This window comes from Schistocerca americana, chromosome 8, assembly GCF_021461395.2.
Source record: "Schistocerca americana isolate TAMUIC-IGC-003095 chromosome 8, iqSchAmer2.1, whole genome shotgun sequence".
Lineage (NCBI taxonomy): Eukaryota > Metazoa > Arthropoda > Insecta > Orthoptera > Acrididae > Schistocerca > Schistocerca americana.
This window is the reverse complement of record NC_060126.1, coordinates 243,099,726-243,118,985: the sequence shown is the minus strand read 5'-3', so window position 1 is coordinate 243,118,985 and position 19,260 is coordinate 243,099,726. Positions and strand designations below refer to the sequence as shown.

General features: G+C 40.1%; 1 protein-coding gene and 1 non-coding gene across 4 annotated transcripts in view; one reads left to right on the top strand and one right to left on the bottom strand.

Moving 5' to 3' along the window:
• The window catches only part of LOC124545215 (afadin), a 1,085,620-nt gene that overhangs the window by 962,379 nt on the left and 103,981 nt on the right, over positions 1–19,260 (top strand). For all 3 annotated transcript variants that reach the window (XM_047124083.1, XM_047124082.1, XM_047124084.1), the window contains one exon: positions 367–513. In XM_047124083.1, coding sequence (XP_046980039.1) covers positions 367–513 — 147 coding nt within the window. The remainder of the gene's footprint in view (positions 1–366; positions 514–19,260) is intronic.
• On the bottom strand, positions 14,602–14,676 carry Trnat-ugu. The gene has a single exon. It is a non-coding gene; the product is annotated as a tRNA-Thr (tRNA).

Genomic DNA, 19,260 nt, shown 5'->3' with positions numbered 1-19,260 from the left:
GTTGAAATTGTTTATTCTTGCACTTTTTAAATTTGTGGTGTCTAGAATGTAATTATTTTTTTATGTCATTGTCACATTCTTGTAGGTACACTTTTGTTCTTTCATAATGTTCATAACATCCGGGTATATTGTATTCTTGCTAGAAATAAATAAGTAGTTTGCCAAGGTAATACGTGTTACAGTGTTGCATATATTCTTACACAATTACCAATAAAGTAATTCATTACTGTAGAGCATCTAACAAAGTGATCAGACAAAGAGAGTTAATAACAACTGAAATGTCTCTAATTATTTAGTGGGTTAACTATTTCATTTGCTGTCTTTCTGCTTTCAAAATTTTACTCTTGCAAAATAAAACTGTTTCAGGCAAGAAGCCCAAGTGCTCTCAGCAATCGTTCTGGAGGTTACCCTGCTCATGCACAGCCGCAACATCCTCTGCCAGAACCTGAGATAAAAGTCATCAAACTGAATAAGTCAAACAATGGGATGGGCCTCAGCATTGTAGCTGCAAAGGTCAGTTAAACAGTTCATTGCTGCTTCTGTTTTAATAATTACTGAAGCAAAGAAAAAAAGTCATGAGACAGCCCCTGTAGACACCTTACATTAGTAACTAGCACATAGTTGATGCCAAATTTTACTGATTATAGGTGCAATGGATTCAACATTATACTATCCAGCTTAGCCAAATTTGCAGAATGCAGGACTGTTTTATAAATTGTCTTATTTATTTTTATACGTGTGAGATATTTTCAGTTGCTCATCTTTCACAGTCAAACTTTATATGTTTATATGTATGAAAGAGCAAAGTTATGCAGATTTCCCTACCTATTAACAACATAAAAGCCCTTACATTGTTATGTCTGTGATTGATTGGTGTGTTCAGGATCTGATTGGTCAGTGTAATTAGCAGTTAGTTGGACACCAAGGGCCATGGGCATTATGGTTATACTGTTCCTCATAACAGTAATAATAATAATAATAATAATAATAATAATAATAATAATTAGGCAGGAAGTATTAAGATGAATTTTCCATTTACACAACAAAAATTAGTTTTCTAGCTCTTGAAATAATTGCCATATTTTACCAAATGATGTAATCAATGCAGTTCTCATCAACGATATTTGAGGAGGTTCTGTAGTTGGGAAATGGGCTATGACCCAATATGTGGTATCATACAAGGAGTGCTCAGTAAATAATGCAACACCTTTTTTTTTTCCTCTCCTGAAATCAGGTTAGTTTTATTCAAGATTCCAATACACCATATTATTCCCCACTATTTAGGCTACAAAATCCTATTTTTCAGCATAATATCCAATTGATGCAACAGCCTCTCGGCTACCAAATCCTATTTTTCAGCATAATCTCCAATCGATATGCCACCGTAGTGCGAGGGCCTGTGTGCCACACGGTATCACTCTATTGGTCAATGTCGGAGCTTGTGTTTCAATAACCTCGCCATCATCCACGGACAAGTGGTGCCCTTTTGTTTCCAGTTTGAGGTGATTAATCCACGTTTCACAGACTGTGACTGTGTTCAACAAAAAATTGTCACACCTAGCCTCTTAACAAGCAAGCAATTCCCCACAGGTGGTCATTTGTTGATCTCTGTGGTCTTCTGTCAGGTGGTGAGGGTGACGAACCCTGTGGGCACATGCCTTTGAGTACCCCAACTGGCGGACAAGTGTGTCAGCACTACCAACAGAGATGTCCAGTTGTGCAGTGAGGTGTTTGGTTTTGATCCATCAATCAGCACGAATGAGAGTGTCCGCACATTTCAGCTTTGCAGGAGTCTCGTCTCTGTGCAGCCAGCAGGTACACGGGACATCGGACAGGCTTGTGCGATCTATTTACGATGATGACAGATGCCTTGCTCAATGACTAAGTGTGCTTTTGTTCACTGCCAGTTCTACATAGACATTCTGCAAGCACCTATGAATATCTACGATAATCTGATTTTCCGTCAGAAGAAACTCAGTGACAGCTGTCTATTTGAAATGCACCTCTGTTATAGACACTGTATTGAAGGCTACATATAGCGCCACCTCCTATAGGAACTTCATGAAACTGGAGGGGCTGAGGAATATTCCACAATGTCTCACAACAAATTCCGCATTTTTTTCAGCGAACATTGGCTGAGAAAAAAATATGTTACATTACTTGTTGAGCACATCCTTGTACATATCACCTTCATGAATAAGCAGATATTTTTCATGAACACAGACAAAAGAAAATTCAACTTAAGAATTACACCTTGTTTCCTGAGCATTGAATCATATTAATAATGTGTGGGACTGCTACAAGATTGACTGCTGAAAGTAACTTTTCCATGCACTTAGATGTGTTAATACTGTTCTGTATTGGGATGTCTTGAAAATTCACTGTGTAAGTTTGTTGTTGATGATTCAGAGCTATTTCTTTAAAAAGACAGTTGACAGATATAACGTGCCCAAATTAGCCTATATACAGCCTCAAACAATCTTGTAGACAATTGATATTAATTCCCTGACTGGAAGAAAAATTAACTGTACAGGATCTGACAGATCTTTTCATGGAGTTGTCTTCAAACTTTAATCTTCATGGAAACTGCTCTTGAATTAGATGTACTGTCTATTCTTTAGGCCCATATTGAGAAGATTATTAAGAATCTTGAAAATGACATAAAACCAAAAATATCAGTTTACAAACAAACTAATATATTAATGTTTCTTCCACACATTCTAACAGATATATCCTCTAAGATGTAGACTAAATCAGACCTTTTAAATATATTTTCATACACAAACTAATAGAAAATTGTTACAGACTTGTATACATTTACATGCTAAAGTGCACAAGACAACTTGTAGGCTGTTCGAACCAGGGAACAGAAAAAGAGGAAACATTACTGTTACAAAGAGGCGTGGAAGTAAGATATTATTGGGAACTTACTTTGCACATCTAACAGTCTTGCTAAGAAGTCTGTCAATGAAATTGAAGAAGTTGTCCACTAACAAACCGTTTTGATTCCCAATAAATCTTACTTTATTAGTAGATAATTTTTTATGATATTCAGGTAAACCCTGTTACACTTGAATTCATTATTTCCATTTTCACATACATACAATTTTATTATTAAATTCAGTGCTGCCATCTGTTCGTAGTATATGGGAAGGGTAATGCATTAGCACACCTCAATGCTTATCTTTGTTCATGTTTGCCGAAATGTGAATTGTCAGTTTAGGTCAGCATAATTGTGAAATTTTGAAGAATGTTGTCTTGAAGAACTAAGCAGTCAATAGTGCATAGAGGTATTAACATTATCTTAAATGTTATAAAGAGTTGTTCAATGAATTGGCAAAAAAGACTGCTAATTAAACATTTCTTTTCAAAAGAGTATGACACTTCAAATGAATGTCAAGCATTTCAGTTACAAAGGATTTCCATCGAAGGTCATCTGACACATAAACTGAACTGGCTGTAGCACCATTAGATTCTTCTGTTTCTGATGATTCATTGGCTGTTAAAGAATGTAGCTGAACTTCATGAAAATAATTTTAGCACTCTATTGAGTGTTTATGTTAAATTCTTAAGTGTGTAAATTTTTTATTGAAATGTATTTCGGAAATATGGTGATTGTTATTTTTGTTAAAAATAATAAGAAATGCTGCTATTATATATTTAATGTGTGAGAAAATGAGAACCTAACCCATATTTTACGTATAAAATGACTCTTGATTCACACGAATTCAGTATGCATGGCAATTCCACTGAATATCATCAAAGGCAACAGTATTGTCAGGAGTGCCCCAACAAAATGTGATAGGATCACTCTTATTTTCCATATACATAAATGGTGGTGGTGGTGGTGGTGGTGGTGGTGGTGGTGGTGGTGGTGGTGGTGGTGGTCTCGCCACTTCCCAAATGATGATGAGGACAACACACACACAGGCAGTCCCAGGGTGGAGAAAATTCCTGACCCATGAACGACGACAGTCGCAACCTAACTGGTGAGCAGAGTGTCCGAAAACACAGTTAGGGGCAAACATGCAACTAAGAGAGAGCAGCAGGAGGAAGTATTCACACACAAATACAAGCGAGTGTAGACCAAAGTGCACAAGGATACAAACGAGAGTTAAGAAGCAGCTGACGCTGGAGTCCACGTGGCCAGACCAGGAAAGTTAAGACTACAGAGTCACTGCCCGATGCATGCAACACTTACACCACTTGCAGTGGAGTCATGGCACTGTCCAATTCTCAGCCACAAACAGCTCCTCATCAGGCATACAGGAGTCTGGTGGGGATTCCAAAAATTATAATTCTGATCTGCAGAGCCCTAAAATACATACAGTCAATAACTGCTGCTCTCATCATGTGGCTCTCTCCTTCAGCAGCTCCCTGTGTGTTAGCTCTTACTACTGTTGGATGTAAATGTACATCAAATGAGTAATTTAGGGGTTTCATTCAAGACATTTTTTGTCATTGTGAACATATTCAAGACTGGCCTCACTCATGTTGGATTGGAGAGCTTTACTATTGTTGTCAACACTTTTTTTTAAGGTAATGGTTTAGTGACTGTTAATGCATTAATTTTGTGTGATGTTTCGTTTGAAATGTTGAAACATGGTTTATCTGCTCTTCAAAATCTTACTATGAAATACTAAATTATCAGAGATACAGAAGTTTTTGCTGAGTCATATTTCCAACCCAGAAAAGTGGGGGCAAAATATAGTGCAAACTGTTCTTATGCATAACTTGCCCACATGTGCTAAGTTTTGAAATGTTCAGGCCTGCAAAGGGCAATATTGCAATTTCAGTACACCAGGACATTTAAGCACACATCCTTCTTCTGGCTCTTATTAATCTTGCAGACAATTGTTAAGTGATACTTTTTTCTCAGAAAAATTTCATTTCAGAAAACTGTTTCCCATTAAGTCTTCTCTGTCCAAGAAATGGAGAATAACTAATTTCTTAACATACATTGCTTTATGCCACAAAAGAATTCCCTAATTGTAAAGAAACTAGGGGAGAGAACACTATTTTTCTTTTTGCCCCTATTGCCTGTCTCTATGAAGCACAAATTCATTTATGATGCTCCCCAAACAACTGAAAGAACAATTTTTCCACCTTTTGAACTGCTTCCCCTTGAAATTATAACAAGCAGTTATTTGGCATGATTTATCCATTCCTGCTTTGTGCATGTTTTAATGTGGAACTATGTCTTGTTTTGATTTAGTGATTGATCGCCCACCCGAGTGCACATTTGCCTCTGTTGCTGAAGCACTGAGTCATGTTGAAAGTGTCAAAGCACCATTATTATCAGCATGTGCGAGTGATAAAAACTCACACAGAAATGACAGCAGTCAATACATGGGAACTGATAACTTAATTATTCTGGATAGAATTACAAGAAGATACAAACTGCAAGTACTGTAAAGCTTTTATCTGAGTTACAGGAAGAGCTATGGTATTGAGTAATTCCAGTGGAAGATGCATGGCGAAATACTAACACAGTGAATGTAGCCTGAAGCCTAGGTCTTCATGTCATTTGCCTGCTGAGATAAGGATCAGTGGTGCTCAGAAAATACTATGAATGAAGGACAGTGGAGCAATTGATGCAGCTGTCCATTGTATCTCCTGATGATGATTGGCCTTTCGACAGTGTAATTACTGTCAAGGCAGATGAACTGTGTACTTGACTTGCAGAGGCAAATGGTCCCGCATTAGCTCCATTTCCTGTTGTCATTAGGGACACTTGCTGTCGACGAGGGTAGCACCTGCAGTGGTGGTGTCCTGAGTTCAGGCAACTCCCATTGTGATTCTTGTTGTGTTGGCTTGCTACCTGTAACTTCTGGGGTCATTGGAGGATTTCAGATGCCAGTGCAGATGGTGGATGACACTTGAAGCCAGGTCAAGTGCAGAATGTGGGTGGGCATGCTGTTGCAGTCTGATCGAAATGTAGATGCAGGTACCACATCCTTTCTTCCACAGGGAAGATCTTGCATAGTCTTCTTCATTGCGGGAAGTGTTGGCAAAACCATGGAGCTGTTGCTGTGGAGCTGTACCCCCCCCCCCCTCCATCCCACAGAGGGGAGGGGGGGGGGGGGAGAGAGAGAGAGAGAGAGAGAGAGAGAGAGAGAGAGAGAGAGAGACGGTGGCACCCACCCAATGTTGGAAGTGGCAGCACCAATGGGTGCCCACAATGGAATGGGTATTTCCCCTTGATGACATAGATATCCGATTGTGTCTGGAGAGTCATCAGTGGCTGCAGCCCAGCAGACTAGACCATGCTACTGGTATCTGAGGTTGAGTGGTGTTGCTATGTTGCAGTGGTAAACAGAAGAGTGAGTGAGAGCAGTTGCCACTGAAAAGGAAAGAGATTAAGGATAGGTCTTCATGACAGGACTGACTGCATAGAACACAAGGAATACAGAGCACTGAAGAGGAAGAATAGGCCTCAGGGCAGGAATGAAGAATGGTGGGTCCCATTGAGCCAAGGAGCCACCAGAATTGGAAGGTGGAGCACCATAGGGGTCCATTGAACAAGTAACTGCTGCAAGTCTATTGACCTCTGACCATGGTTGGCATTGGAGGCAATTGATCCTCGAGTCTAGATGGCCCTGGAGGCGGTTGTTCCTTGGAGTCCCAAAGACCAGATGACCACATGGTATCCAAAGACAGAGTACAGAACCTCTAAAAGAAAAAGAAAAAAGTGCATTGTGGTGAATTGATGAGGAAAAAAAGGATACAGAGTAGCACAGAGACTACAACTATGGAGAAGAGCAGAGGGCACAGTTAAAGGCGATGTGGCTGAAAACAAGAGGCCATAGTCAACAGGAGGCATGGTGCTAATGACAGGACAAGAAATGAATGGTTGGTGCTGGTGCCAAATAGGGAAAAGTTGCAGACTTAATCAGCAATTATAACCATCACTGAGCACAAGCATGTCATTGTGAAACCTTGGTGGTGCTGGAGTCAGCAAAATGCATGATCCTGTCCACAAGTCCTTTATTTTGAGGCCGTGCTGAAAGAGGTCCCACCATGGCTGCAACTGCCAGATGCAACAGATAACTGCATCAGACAGCTGCTGGATTGCAGACAAGATTTTAGCACTATAATCATCACCTATTCCATTACTGGTATGAGAATAACGCAAAGAGCTCACATATCTGCAGTGCCAGCTATGAAATGGACAGAGTATTTTAGAAAATTCGTCACCAACAATGTAAAAAGACATTGCCAAAAAGATATTTATTTTCATCACCGTTAAAGTATCTGGGTACATGAGTGGTGAAGGTGCACACAGGAGTGACAGCAGTCAAATAGATTGGAGTTGATAACGTATTTACCAGAAAAGAGAACATACAAGTACTGTACAGCTATGATGTGAGTTACAAGAAGAGAAAACACTACAAAGTAACTCCATTGGAAGGTGCATGATGAAACCCTAGTGCAGAGGGGCAGAACACCATGCCTAGCCCTGCAAATTGGTTGTTTGCAGAGATTAAAGTCCCTAGTCAATAGTATACTCCAAATTAGGGACTACAGAGCAATTGGAGCAGTTGCCGGAGTAATTCTTGATGATGATATGCTTCTCAGAGCAGATGTTCCCTTCTCACAAAAGTCATCTGTCCACGTTTTATTCTCAGATTCACCACCATACATTGAGGAATATCTTTTCTGTTAGCCATGCAAGTGCCTACCTGCATTGTCTTGCTCTCCCATAACTAATGAGACACAGCATGTGAAGGAGAGTAGGGGCCCATATACAATGCCTGACAAAAAAAAAAAAAAAAAAGACGTGGCCAGAAAGGGAGCAGGAAACAAAGTGAAACTTCACATTCTGAGTAGGTATATGTGGTGCTATTTTGAGATTACAAAATAGTCAAATTTACAAAGAACTAGGCTGAATTAGCAAATTTACCGATATGACATGCACCCCCCTCTGGCCTGGATGCATGCACTTACTCTGTCGAGAAGAGTTCTGTTGAGAGAGCATCCACTGTAGAGGCAAGCTGGCCTTTAACGTCATTGGTCCGTGATATCATGAATGCCAGGACAGGGACCAAGTTGACATTGGAGATGATCCCACACATTTTATTGGGGACAGATCTGGGAATCTTGCTGACCACGGGAGTACTGTAGTAAAATGCAGACAGTTCATATACACGCACACTAGGTGTGGATGAGCATTGACTTGTTGAAAAAATGGCACCATTATATTGTCGCCTGAGAGGTAACACATTGGAACGCAGGATATCTGTGATGTACAGTTGTTACATCAGAGTTCCCTCAATTGCTGGTAACCTGAAGTCATACCCAATGTCTTCTCACATCACGATGCCAGGAGAAATGCTGCTTTGCATCTCAAAAGCCTTGTAAGAATGGACTCTTTGCAGTTCACTACTATACATACCAATGATGATCATCAAGGCTAATACAGAAGTGCAATTCATTGCTGAACACAAGACATACCATATGTTAACAGTCTATTTGTGTTGCGGTGTTCCTGCACAAGGGATGGTAATTCCTTAGTCCAGCTTCTGCTAGTCTTCAACCAATGGTGTGGGATGACACAAAATGTTGGAGGTAGTCCTTCGCTTGTTCTCAGATGGAAGGCACAGATGTTAAAGAGTTGTAAAGTGTTAGTGCAGTGATCTCCCTCGTTATGATCACACCTCAGCCAGAACCTTGACTGTGAGTATGCCTGCCTACGTTCCCATGTAGTCCAACATCAACCTACTGTTACATCAGAATGTACCACAAATTTGGATACTGCATAATTCAAACTGTAAGGTGCTGATAATGCTGTCTCACACCTGTACACAGCTTCATGTCCTTCAAAGACATACCTCAATGCCTGATGTTGTTCACACCCCTTATACACCTGCTGGGGCTGCTAATAACACTGAACACGTAGAACGCCACCGCACTCTGGCAGCTATTGTACCTGTCATAGAGAACTGCAACCTTAATCATGTACATATCAGTCAGTGTTGTGTATGTGTGCTTGACACCTGATCATATCTTTCGGGTGCTTCATTTTCTTGCGAAGTGATATATGTGATATAACCTTTCTCAAAATAATTTTGTACCACACTATTCAAAAGTGCAATAACACCAGGATCCTGAGCACCTTTCCCAGCATACATCTCTGTTTTAAGCGCACATATAGTTATAGTATCACGAACACCCTTGTGCCATACTTTATTGATTTGCTTTTCGCATAAACATGACAGTTTGTCCTCAAAAAACCAGACATTCCGTCATCAACTGTCAAATATTTTTAGTGAAGAAATGAAGAAGAAGAAGACAAACAAGTCAGATAGTGAAAAAAGGGTGTATTTTGAACAGTGGTTCATGATTAGGTGAATTACAAGGAATATGCATTTCTATGTTGTAGAGGTGCAAATTTGACAAATTTTCCTTGAATCTATTTTGGCTCATGACTGTTGCAGGAGGAGGATTAGGAGGAATTGATGCTTTTGAGCAGTAGTTGCTGATTTTCAGCATCTTCATAAGGCAGATGCAAATTATTACTGTAGAAAACACATAACTATCCTCAATATTTCTCATGGTGCACACCCCCCTGATGCTATTGGTTGATTTGCTTTCTGCATTTGAGAGTTATTAAACCTGTGTACTGATTAGTTTCATATTTTGTTTTTTCATCTATAATAAATAATGAGGAATTATCGATCAGTCAGCAAGGAAGGAGCCCAGGAGGTAAATCTGTTGCATGCCATTAAAGATCCTCATATGCTGTCATGGGGCTCCTTGGCATTAGTGGTGATGAAGTTGACAGCTCAGTAGTCTGCACATTCTCATTTTCTAAACCTACCATCAAATTATGATACTTTTTACTCCAGTGTTGTTTTATAAATGTTCATTCAGGTGATATAACATTTCTAAGATTTCACTACATTTTTTCCTTTTCTTTATTTCTTACATGAGCATTCATCGACACAGAAATCAATGTCATCAGAATTATCAACTTCTCCTTGTGAACTAGAATCATCAGTTTCTTCTTGCATGGCTTGAAAACATCACTTTCATTGGAATTTGCCCTGCCAATCTATGCAGTGTGTGAGCTGCGGGTCAGCAAAGGTAGCAGAGGAATATGGTATGGGACTCAACACTGAGTGGCAACATGGAAAGTACTGAAATGATGTACAGATTTTTCAGTTTGAATACTGCAGGGTAACACAGTGGAGAGACCATTCCTTGTGCAGTTCACATTGTTAACAGTAGAGAGCAGGAAGCACAATGGCACCTGTGAATTTTTGTACACAACATGGGGTGGACGCTGGCAGTGTCATATACAGGTTTTGACAGAAACAGATAAATTAAGACCTCTAATTAAATGAAGCAAGTTTTTGCATCAGCTTTTACATCCAGAGTCAGTTTGCATAAAGTTCTAATGTGTAATTTTGTTATCCAAACCAATATTTTGGATGCCATTGGAAATGACAGGCTAGTGTGATAGATTGAAGTTCCACATTCGAAGGTTTGTATGACCAATTGTATAATTGTAAGATGAAGCCTCACCATGAATGAAGCAATTAGCATTCTTTCAGGGTCACACTCTAGTAGCACTCCTTTTGATTACATGGATTATTTGTTAAATCAGTAGATACGCATTACTTACTGTCTATAGAAATTATAACATGCAAGCAGCCACTTGAAAATACCAAAACTCAACCCCAGTAGATTACTGTATAAACATTGTTGTTAATTACTGGATGCAAATAAAAAACCTGGAAATATCCCTTCCAATAATAAACATACATAGGAGGGTGGTTTGAAAAGTTCTCAGAATCACCACGAGAGGTCAGTGCTAGCACAACAAGTTCTTTACATGATATTCACTGAACTCTTGCCTGTAAACATGTGTCATGTCAATGCTCTTGGAAGAGAGCTGTGGTGGTGCCGAGGCTCTGTTGTTTTTCCCACATAGTGATTTGCAAAGATGGAAAAAATCGATATTCGAGCAGTTATTAAGTACTTCGTAAAGATAGGTATGAAAGCAAAGGACATTTGTGTCGATTCTCAGAATACATTGGGGGACTCGGCTCCTTCATATTCAACTGTTGCCAAGTGGATAAATTAATTTAAATTTGGTCGGGGAAGCTTAGATGATGATCCGTGCAGTGGTCGGCCAAGATGTGTCACTACTCCATAAATAATTGCAAAAGTGCATGAAATTGCTCACACTTGCCAGATGTCATGTGAAAGCTTATATCACATTTTAACTGAAGAATTAGAAATGAAAAAATTATCTGCAAAATGGGTGCTGCGACTCTTGATGCTGGATCAAAAACGCATGGACATATCGGAACAATGTTTTGCTCGTTTTAGGAGAAATGAACAAGATTTTTTGTGCCAGTTTGTGACCCCAAAAAACTTGAGTGGTGCACTGCTATACCCTAGAGACAAAACAACAGTCAAAGCAGTGGAAACATGCTGATTCTCCGCCACCAAAGAAAGCTAAGACAGATCCTACGGTGGTAAAGGTCATGACATTAGACAAAATTGTGACGTCTTTTGAGGTGGAGACATACCAATTTTCATTGGAAGAGAAGGTAAATTTGATTGATGTATCTATAATTTTATTGGTGTGCTATAAACTTAGGAGAATAACTGAACCCTTAATTTTGTGGTTGCTTTAGGCCGAAAAATTGCTATGATCCAAAAGTAATGATGCAGGAAAGTCAACAAATTGTGACCTTTAGCTCTCACCGCTACTGCCGCCATCTCCTTCACCTTCGCAATCTTTGCTGGAGATACTGAAACCGATCACAGCCTCATCATTGTATCAGTCGAGATCTCCTACTTCCTCTTCACTATAATTTTTCCATCTTTGTTCAACGTCTACATTTATTACTGGAAATAATAGCTGTAAAAATCATTACTCATTAATTTCAGGAATCAGTTATTTTGAGTGGTTTTAACAGACATGTTAAACTGAAGACTTAAAAAATTGATATAACCAGAAACAAGTTGTTTCAGCAATAACCACCATCCCTTGTCACTTAGACGGGGTGGGGGGGGCTTACAAGCAATGGGCACCAGATTGCCTCCATGCATGGAAACCCCGAAGTTATCTCTGAATACAAATTTTCTACTGCAGCTGGCAGCTGGGTACACCTGAAGGCATTTATGGCCGAGTCCATAGCGTTGGGAGGCAGATTTGCCATCCGAAAGTCACATGGTGGAAAGCATTGAAAAGTATAATTTATTGAGGTTGCCAGGAAGTAAAATTTGTTGTATGATACAGAGATAGAGATGTTGTGGATCACAAAAACATTTTGAAGATGGCCAAAGCATAGAAAAGTATAGCTGCTGAGCCTGAGCAAAATGATAAACATTTGCACAAAGATATTGATTTTTGCTTGTGCAGTATATTAGTAAAATGTAGTGGAGTATTGAACTGTAGTAATTACTGGAAATTAATCAATGCTTATTACAACATAATTTACTGCAAGTTGTATGTAACAAAGCGATCAAAATGGAAAACAATACATAGAAAATTGAAAGAAAAAGAACTAGTATCTTTGTGTGAGACAATTATATGTCTCATTTCAGTGAAAATCATTAAGCCTGATGTTGAAATGAATTATTTACGTGCTTGTTTCTAACACTAATAACTGAAGAAATTAATCAATAAAATTTTAATTCATTTCTTCAGCTTCTAACATTATTTTAGATAAAGATGAGAATTAAATGTCCCTGGGAAAATTTAATTATAAGACTTATACAATCACTTGTTGTACAAGACATGCCCATAAAGTCCAGTGCTGTGATGCTGTTCCAATGCCGGAGAGCCCTGGTAATAGTGACAGTTTAAGGGGAAAATCGTGAAGTATGGGAGAGAGTGTCAGAAATGATACAGGATTTGGGCTGGAAATCATTAAAAAAAGCCGTTTTTCGTTGCGACAGAATCTTCTCACGAAATTCCAGTCACCAACTTTCTCCTCCAAATGCGAAAATATTTTGTTGACACCCACCTATATAGGGAGGAATGATCACCACGATAAAATAAGGGAAATCAGAGCTCGTACAGAAAGATATAGGTGTTCTTTCTTTCCGCGCACTGTACGCGATTGGAATAATAGAGAATTGTGAAGGTGGTTCGATGAACCCTCTGCCAGGCACTTAAATGTGATTTGCAGAGTATCCATGTAGATGTAGATGAAAGCTGAAGGTATGAATTGAAATTTCGGTTGGGGAGGGCATTCAACTTGGGTTGTTCGTACAGCAGTGTTGACCATAGTGTTGTGGTGGTGTAAAGGTTAGCATTTCTGTGTGGTAAGCAAGAAGATCCAGTTTCAGGTCCTGGTTGTGACACAAATTTTAATTCATTTCACCAGCTTCTAGCATTATCGTAGAATCCATACAGTAGTTCCATGGCACAATTTAAGGTATTACTTCCAATCTTATGAGAAATATCAAATACTATAAACATGAAATATGAATCAGCACTGCAAGAAGAGCAAGTGAAAAGAATTGTTTATAGCAGAACAGATATCCATTTTCCTTCAACCATTTCACTTTCACTTTCTATCTGTGCTTATAAGGTGGTTTGGAAACCCACAAAGTTCTTAAAATCCTTTGTTCAATTTCTGTTACATCTCTATTGGAATTATAAGTGTTTCCAAAGAGGATATGATACGAACATCAGTTAAAGCAAAAAACGCATATTGTAATGTAATCAAATAAATCAGGTGATGCTGAAGGTATTAGAGTAGGAAACAAGATACTGAAAGTAATACCTGAATTTCATTATTTGGACAGCAAAATAACTGCTGCTGGCTGAACTAGAGAGCATATAACATGTAGACTGCCAATGACAAGGAAAGTGTTTCTAGAGAAGAGAAATTTCGTAACATTGAATATAGTGTCAGGAAGTCTCTTCTAAAGGCATGTGTTTGGAGTGTAGTCGTGTGTGGAAGTGAAACGTGGACTATCAACAGTGTGGTCAATAAGAGAATAGAGCTTTTGAAATGTGGTATTACAAAAGAATGCAGGAGATAGGAAGGATAGATCATGTAACCAACGAGGAGGTACTGTATCAAACTGTGGAGACAAGAAAATTCTGGCATCTGACAATAGGATACAGTGCGAGAGATCAAGGCGTCATTTAATGTTGGAGGCAAGTGTGAAAGGGGGTGTTTGGTGGCAGGTAAAAATTGTAGAGTGAGACTAAGAGATGGATTCACTAAGCAGTTTCAGACGGATGTAGGTTGGAGTAGTTATTCAGAGATGAAGGGACTTGCACCGGATAGTATAGCATGAAGAGCTGCATCAAACCAGTTTTTGTATTGAAGACCGCAATAAGAATAGCTTTCCTCGTAACTTCTGAGACGGTCAAATGTCACAGCCGAAAACAAGAAGCGATGATCTGGTTTCTGTCACCTGTCGCCATATACCTTGAAAAAAGTAAAATAAATTATGCAGATAAAATGAATAGGCACATTAAAGAATGATTTGTGCAACAAGCTGTATATTCCTAGTAGATCATATTATTTATCAGATATGTTTTATAAAGAAATTAGAATTATTTTAATACCTTCAGCTGTTAACAGGCTTTGATATATATCAATGGGGACTGGTGAAAATGTGTGCCCCGACCGGGACTCGAACCCGGGATCTCCTGCTTACATGGCAGACGCTCTATCCATCTGAGCCACCGAGGGCACAGAGGATAGCACGACTGCAGGGACTATCTCACGCACGCCTTCTGCGAGACCCACATTCTCACCTTGTATCTCCACACACTACATTCGTAGTGGCCCATCCCAACACACACATTACTCATGGAAGACATTCCTACCAAGTCCCGTAAGAGTTCGGCGAAAATGTATGCATCCGCACAGAAGAAGAAGGTCATGGCCGGTATTGGCAGAACTATATACTTATACAGGGTGTTACAAAAAGGTACGGCCAAACTTTCAAGAAACAATCCTCACACACAAATAAAGAAAAGATGTTATGTGGACATGTGTCCGGAAACACTTAATTTCCATGTTAGAGCTCATTTTAGTTTCGTCAGTATGTACTGTACTTCCTCGATTCACCGCCAGTTGGCCCAATTGAAGGAAGGTAACGTTGACTTCAGTGCTTGTGTTGACATGCGACTCATTGCACTACAGTACTAGCATCAAGCACATCAGTACGTAGCATCAACAGGTTAATGTTCATCACGAACGTGGTTTTGCAGTCAGTGCAATGTTTACAAACGCGGAGTTGGCAGATGCCCATTTGATGTATGGATTAGCGCGGGGCAATAGCCGTGGCGCAGTACGTTTGTATCGAGACAGATTTCCAGAACGAAGGTGTCCCGACAGGAAGACGTTCGAAGCAATTGATCGGCGTCTTAGGGAGCACAGAACATTCCAGCCTATGACTCGCAACTGGGGAAGACGTAGAACGACGAGGACACCTGCAATGGACGAGGCAATTCTTCGTGCAGTTGACGATAACCCTAATGTCAGCGTCAGAGAAGCTGCTGCTGTACAAGGTAACGTTGACCACGTCACTGTATGGAGAGTGCTGCGGGAGAACCAGTTGTTTCCGTACCATGTACAGCGTGTGCAGGCACTATCAGCAGCTGATTGGCCTCCACGGGTACACTTCTGCGAATGGTTCATCCAACACTGTGTCAGTAGAATTTTAGAACATGTTTTTTGCTCGAGTATCATGTCGTTTTTGGAAACCCAGAATCTACTATGTAGGAATCAACATGGATTCCGGAAACAGCGATCGTGTGAGACCCAACTCGCTTTATTTGTTCATGAGACCCAGAAAATATTAGATACAGGTTCCCGGGTAGATGCTATTTTTCTTGACTTCCGGAAGGCGTTCGACACAGTTCCGCACTGTCGCCTGATAAACAAAGTAAGAGCCTACGGAATATCAGACCAGCTGTGTGGCTGGATTGAAGAGTTTTTAGCAAACAGAACACAGCATGTTGTTATCAATGGAGAGATGTCTACAGACGTTAAAGTAACCTCTGGCGTGCCACAGGGGAGTGTTATGGGACCATTGCTTTTCACAATATATATAAATGACCTAGTAGATAGTGTCAGAAGTTCCATGCGGCTTTTCGCGGATGATGCTGTAGTATACAGAGAAGTTGCAGCATTAGAAAATTGTAGCGAAATGCAGGAAGATCTGCAGCGGATAGGCACTTGGTGCGGGGAGTGGCAACTGTCCCTTAACATAGACAAATGTAATGTATTGCGAATACATAGAAAGAAGGATCCTTTATTGTATGATTATATGATAGCGGAACAAACACTGGTAGCAGTTACTTCTGTAAAATATCTGGGAGTATGCATGCGGAACGATTTGAAGTGGAATGATCATATAAAATTAATTGTTGGTAAGGCGGGTACCAGGTTGAGATTCATTGGGAGAGTGCTTAGAAAATGTAGTCCATCAACAAGAGAGGTGGCTTACAAAACACTCGTTCGACCTATACTTGAGTATTGCTCATCAGTGTGGGATCCGTACCAGATCGGTTTGACAGAGGAGATAGAGAAGATCCAAAGAAGAGCGGCGCGTTTCGTCACAGGGTTATTTGGTAACCGTGATAGCGTTACGGAGATGTTTAATAAACTCAAGTGGCAGACTCTGCAAGAGAGGCGCTCTGCATCGCGGTGTAGATTGCTCGCCAGGTTTCGAGAGGGTGCGTTTCTGGATGAGGTATCGAATATATTGCTTCCCCCTACTTATACCTCCTGAGGAGATCACAAATGTAAAATTAGAGAGATTAGAGCGCGCACGGAGGCTTTCAGACAGTCGTTCTTCCCGCGAACCATACGCGACTGGAACAGGAAAGGGAGGTAATGGCAGTGGCACGTAAAGTGCCCTCCGCCACCATTGGGTGGCTTGCGGAGTATAAATGTAGATGTAGATGTAGTCCTCGTTTCAGTGCAAATGTTACAGATGAGGCTTCATTCCAACGTGATCAAATTGTAAATTTTCACAATCAACATGTGTGGGCTGACGAGAATCCGCACTCAATTATGCAATCACGTCATCAACACAGATTTTCTGTGAACGTTTGGGCAGGCATTGTTGGTGATGTCTTGATTGGGCCCCATGTTCTTCCACCTATGCTCAATGGAGCACGTTATCATGATTTCATACGGGATACTCTACCTGTGCTGCTAGAACATGTGCCTTTACAAGTACGACACAACATGTGGTTCATGCACGATGGAGCTCCTGCGCATTTCATTCGAAGTGTTCGTACGCTTCTCAACAACAGATTCGGTGACCGATGGATTGGTAGAGGTGGACCAATTCCATGGCCTCCACGCTCTCCTGACCTCAACCCTCTTGACTTTCATATATGGAGGCATTTTAAAGCTCTTGTCTACGCAACTCCGGTAACAAATGTAGAGACTCTTAGTGCTCGTATTGTGGACGGCTGTGATACAATACGGCATTCTCCAGGGCTGCATCAGCGCATCAGGGATTCCATGCGACGGAGGGTGGTATCCTCGCTAACTGAGGACATTTTGAACATTTCCTGTAACAAAGTGTTTGAAGTCACACTGGTACGTTCTGTTGCTGTGTGTTTCCATTCCATGATTAATGTAATTTGAAGATAAGTAATAAAATGAGCTCTAACATAGAAAGTAAGCGTTTCCGGACACATGTCCACATAACATATTTTCTTTCTTTGTGTGTGAGGAATGTTTCCTGAAAGTTTGGCCGTACCTTTTTGTAACACCCTGTATGGATATGGTGTCTGTTCTTTCGGACATTTGATACAGCAAAATTGAAATAGAAAAGAGTTATTTAACTTCTACATGAGGCAGAAGGAGACAAAAAATGATGAAACTTACCTCAAACAAAAGTCTGGTTTTTACCTTGTCTCAGTTGCTTTTGTCTACTTCATTGTGCATTTCTCGGTGCTCCCTTTTATTTAGGTGATGGTGTTTCTCTCTTGAAAAACCTGTCTTCCTGTGAATCTAGCTCAGTACCCAGGCAATGATGTTCCCCCACGCTAGCTCTCTTCGTATTGATCTCATACACCCAACAGCTTAATTTCTTTGTTCCGGATGTCCCACATAAAACTGGTATGTCTCATGCTGAGATTCAAGTTACTGTTAAGTAACTAAAAAAGAATAGATAATAGCAACATTAAAAAACATGTAGTTACTGTTTGTAAGAGGTACTGGAAGTGGCGCCCGTGGGCATCAGGGCATCTCTGACATTATGTGATGATGTTGCCAGCAACACCCTGTAATTTGGTGCATACGATGTTAATTTCTGTAGTAATGTTGCATTTACGCACAGTGTTCGCATTCATAATAGGTCGCATGGCGTCGCGCAGAGGCCGTCAGCATTCTTGCAGTAACAATGTATATTTTGTTCTATCTGTTAAAATGTATAAGTGTAGCAATATTAATTACATAAAATGAAAGAGATGTGCACATTCTGACGAATGGAATATATTTTATTTTTCTGATTTTTAGGTACATGTATAGATCACAAAGTTGTCGACTGGTGCATTACGCTATTTGCAGTCTCATTCGTCACTAATGTGAAAAACCATTATCACTCACTTTTCAGAAAATTGGATTATAGTGATATGAAAGCAAACCTACTTAACTCATTATACAGTTTATAATGAACACTACAATTAGCAGTCAGCACATGCTTACTGTACATGTTGTGAACAGAGAAATGTCTTTTGGCTGCAGCATCTGTACTTGGTGTATCAATTCTTTGAACGACCACATTCACAGCAGCTCTGTGTTTTTGAGCATCGGTCCTTTTCTGTGGGTCGGAATGTCCCTTCATCGCATCTGAGATCTCTTGGCCATGATGAACACTGGGAACTTCGAAGCAAATAATCAGCAGCGAGATTATGCCCTGGAACTTTCTGAAACTTGGTGCACTTGGTGCTAGCATCAGTATTATTTGCATGGAATATTATTTGTGCATTTATAACTGCAATGTTCATCATGCTGTAAAGAAATCACAATAGGCAATCTGTTGATCTTTCTGGACACATTATAAGTACTACACAGCTGATCAACAATATCAACTCCTGATTTGGTAGCATTATAAAAGGTTATCATTTCTGGCTTTTTCTTATACCCACTTTTAGCATCAGTTGTGTTTTAGTGAGGCAATGTGGAGAGTATCAGAACCGCCTTGTTTTTCTTAGTGACATATGACATTAGAGTTCATTTTCTGAAAGCCAAACATTGTTCTTCCTACCTCCCAGTTCTTTGCTTGTGTAAACACCGAGGAAGTTTC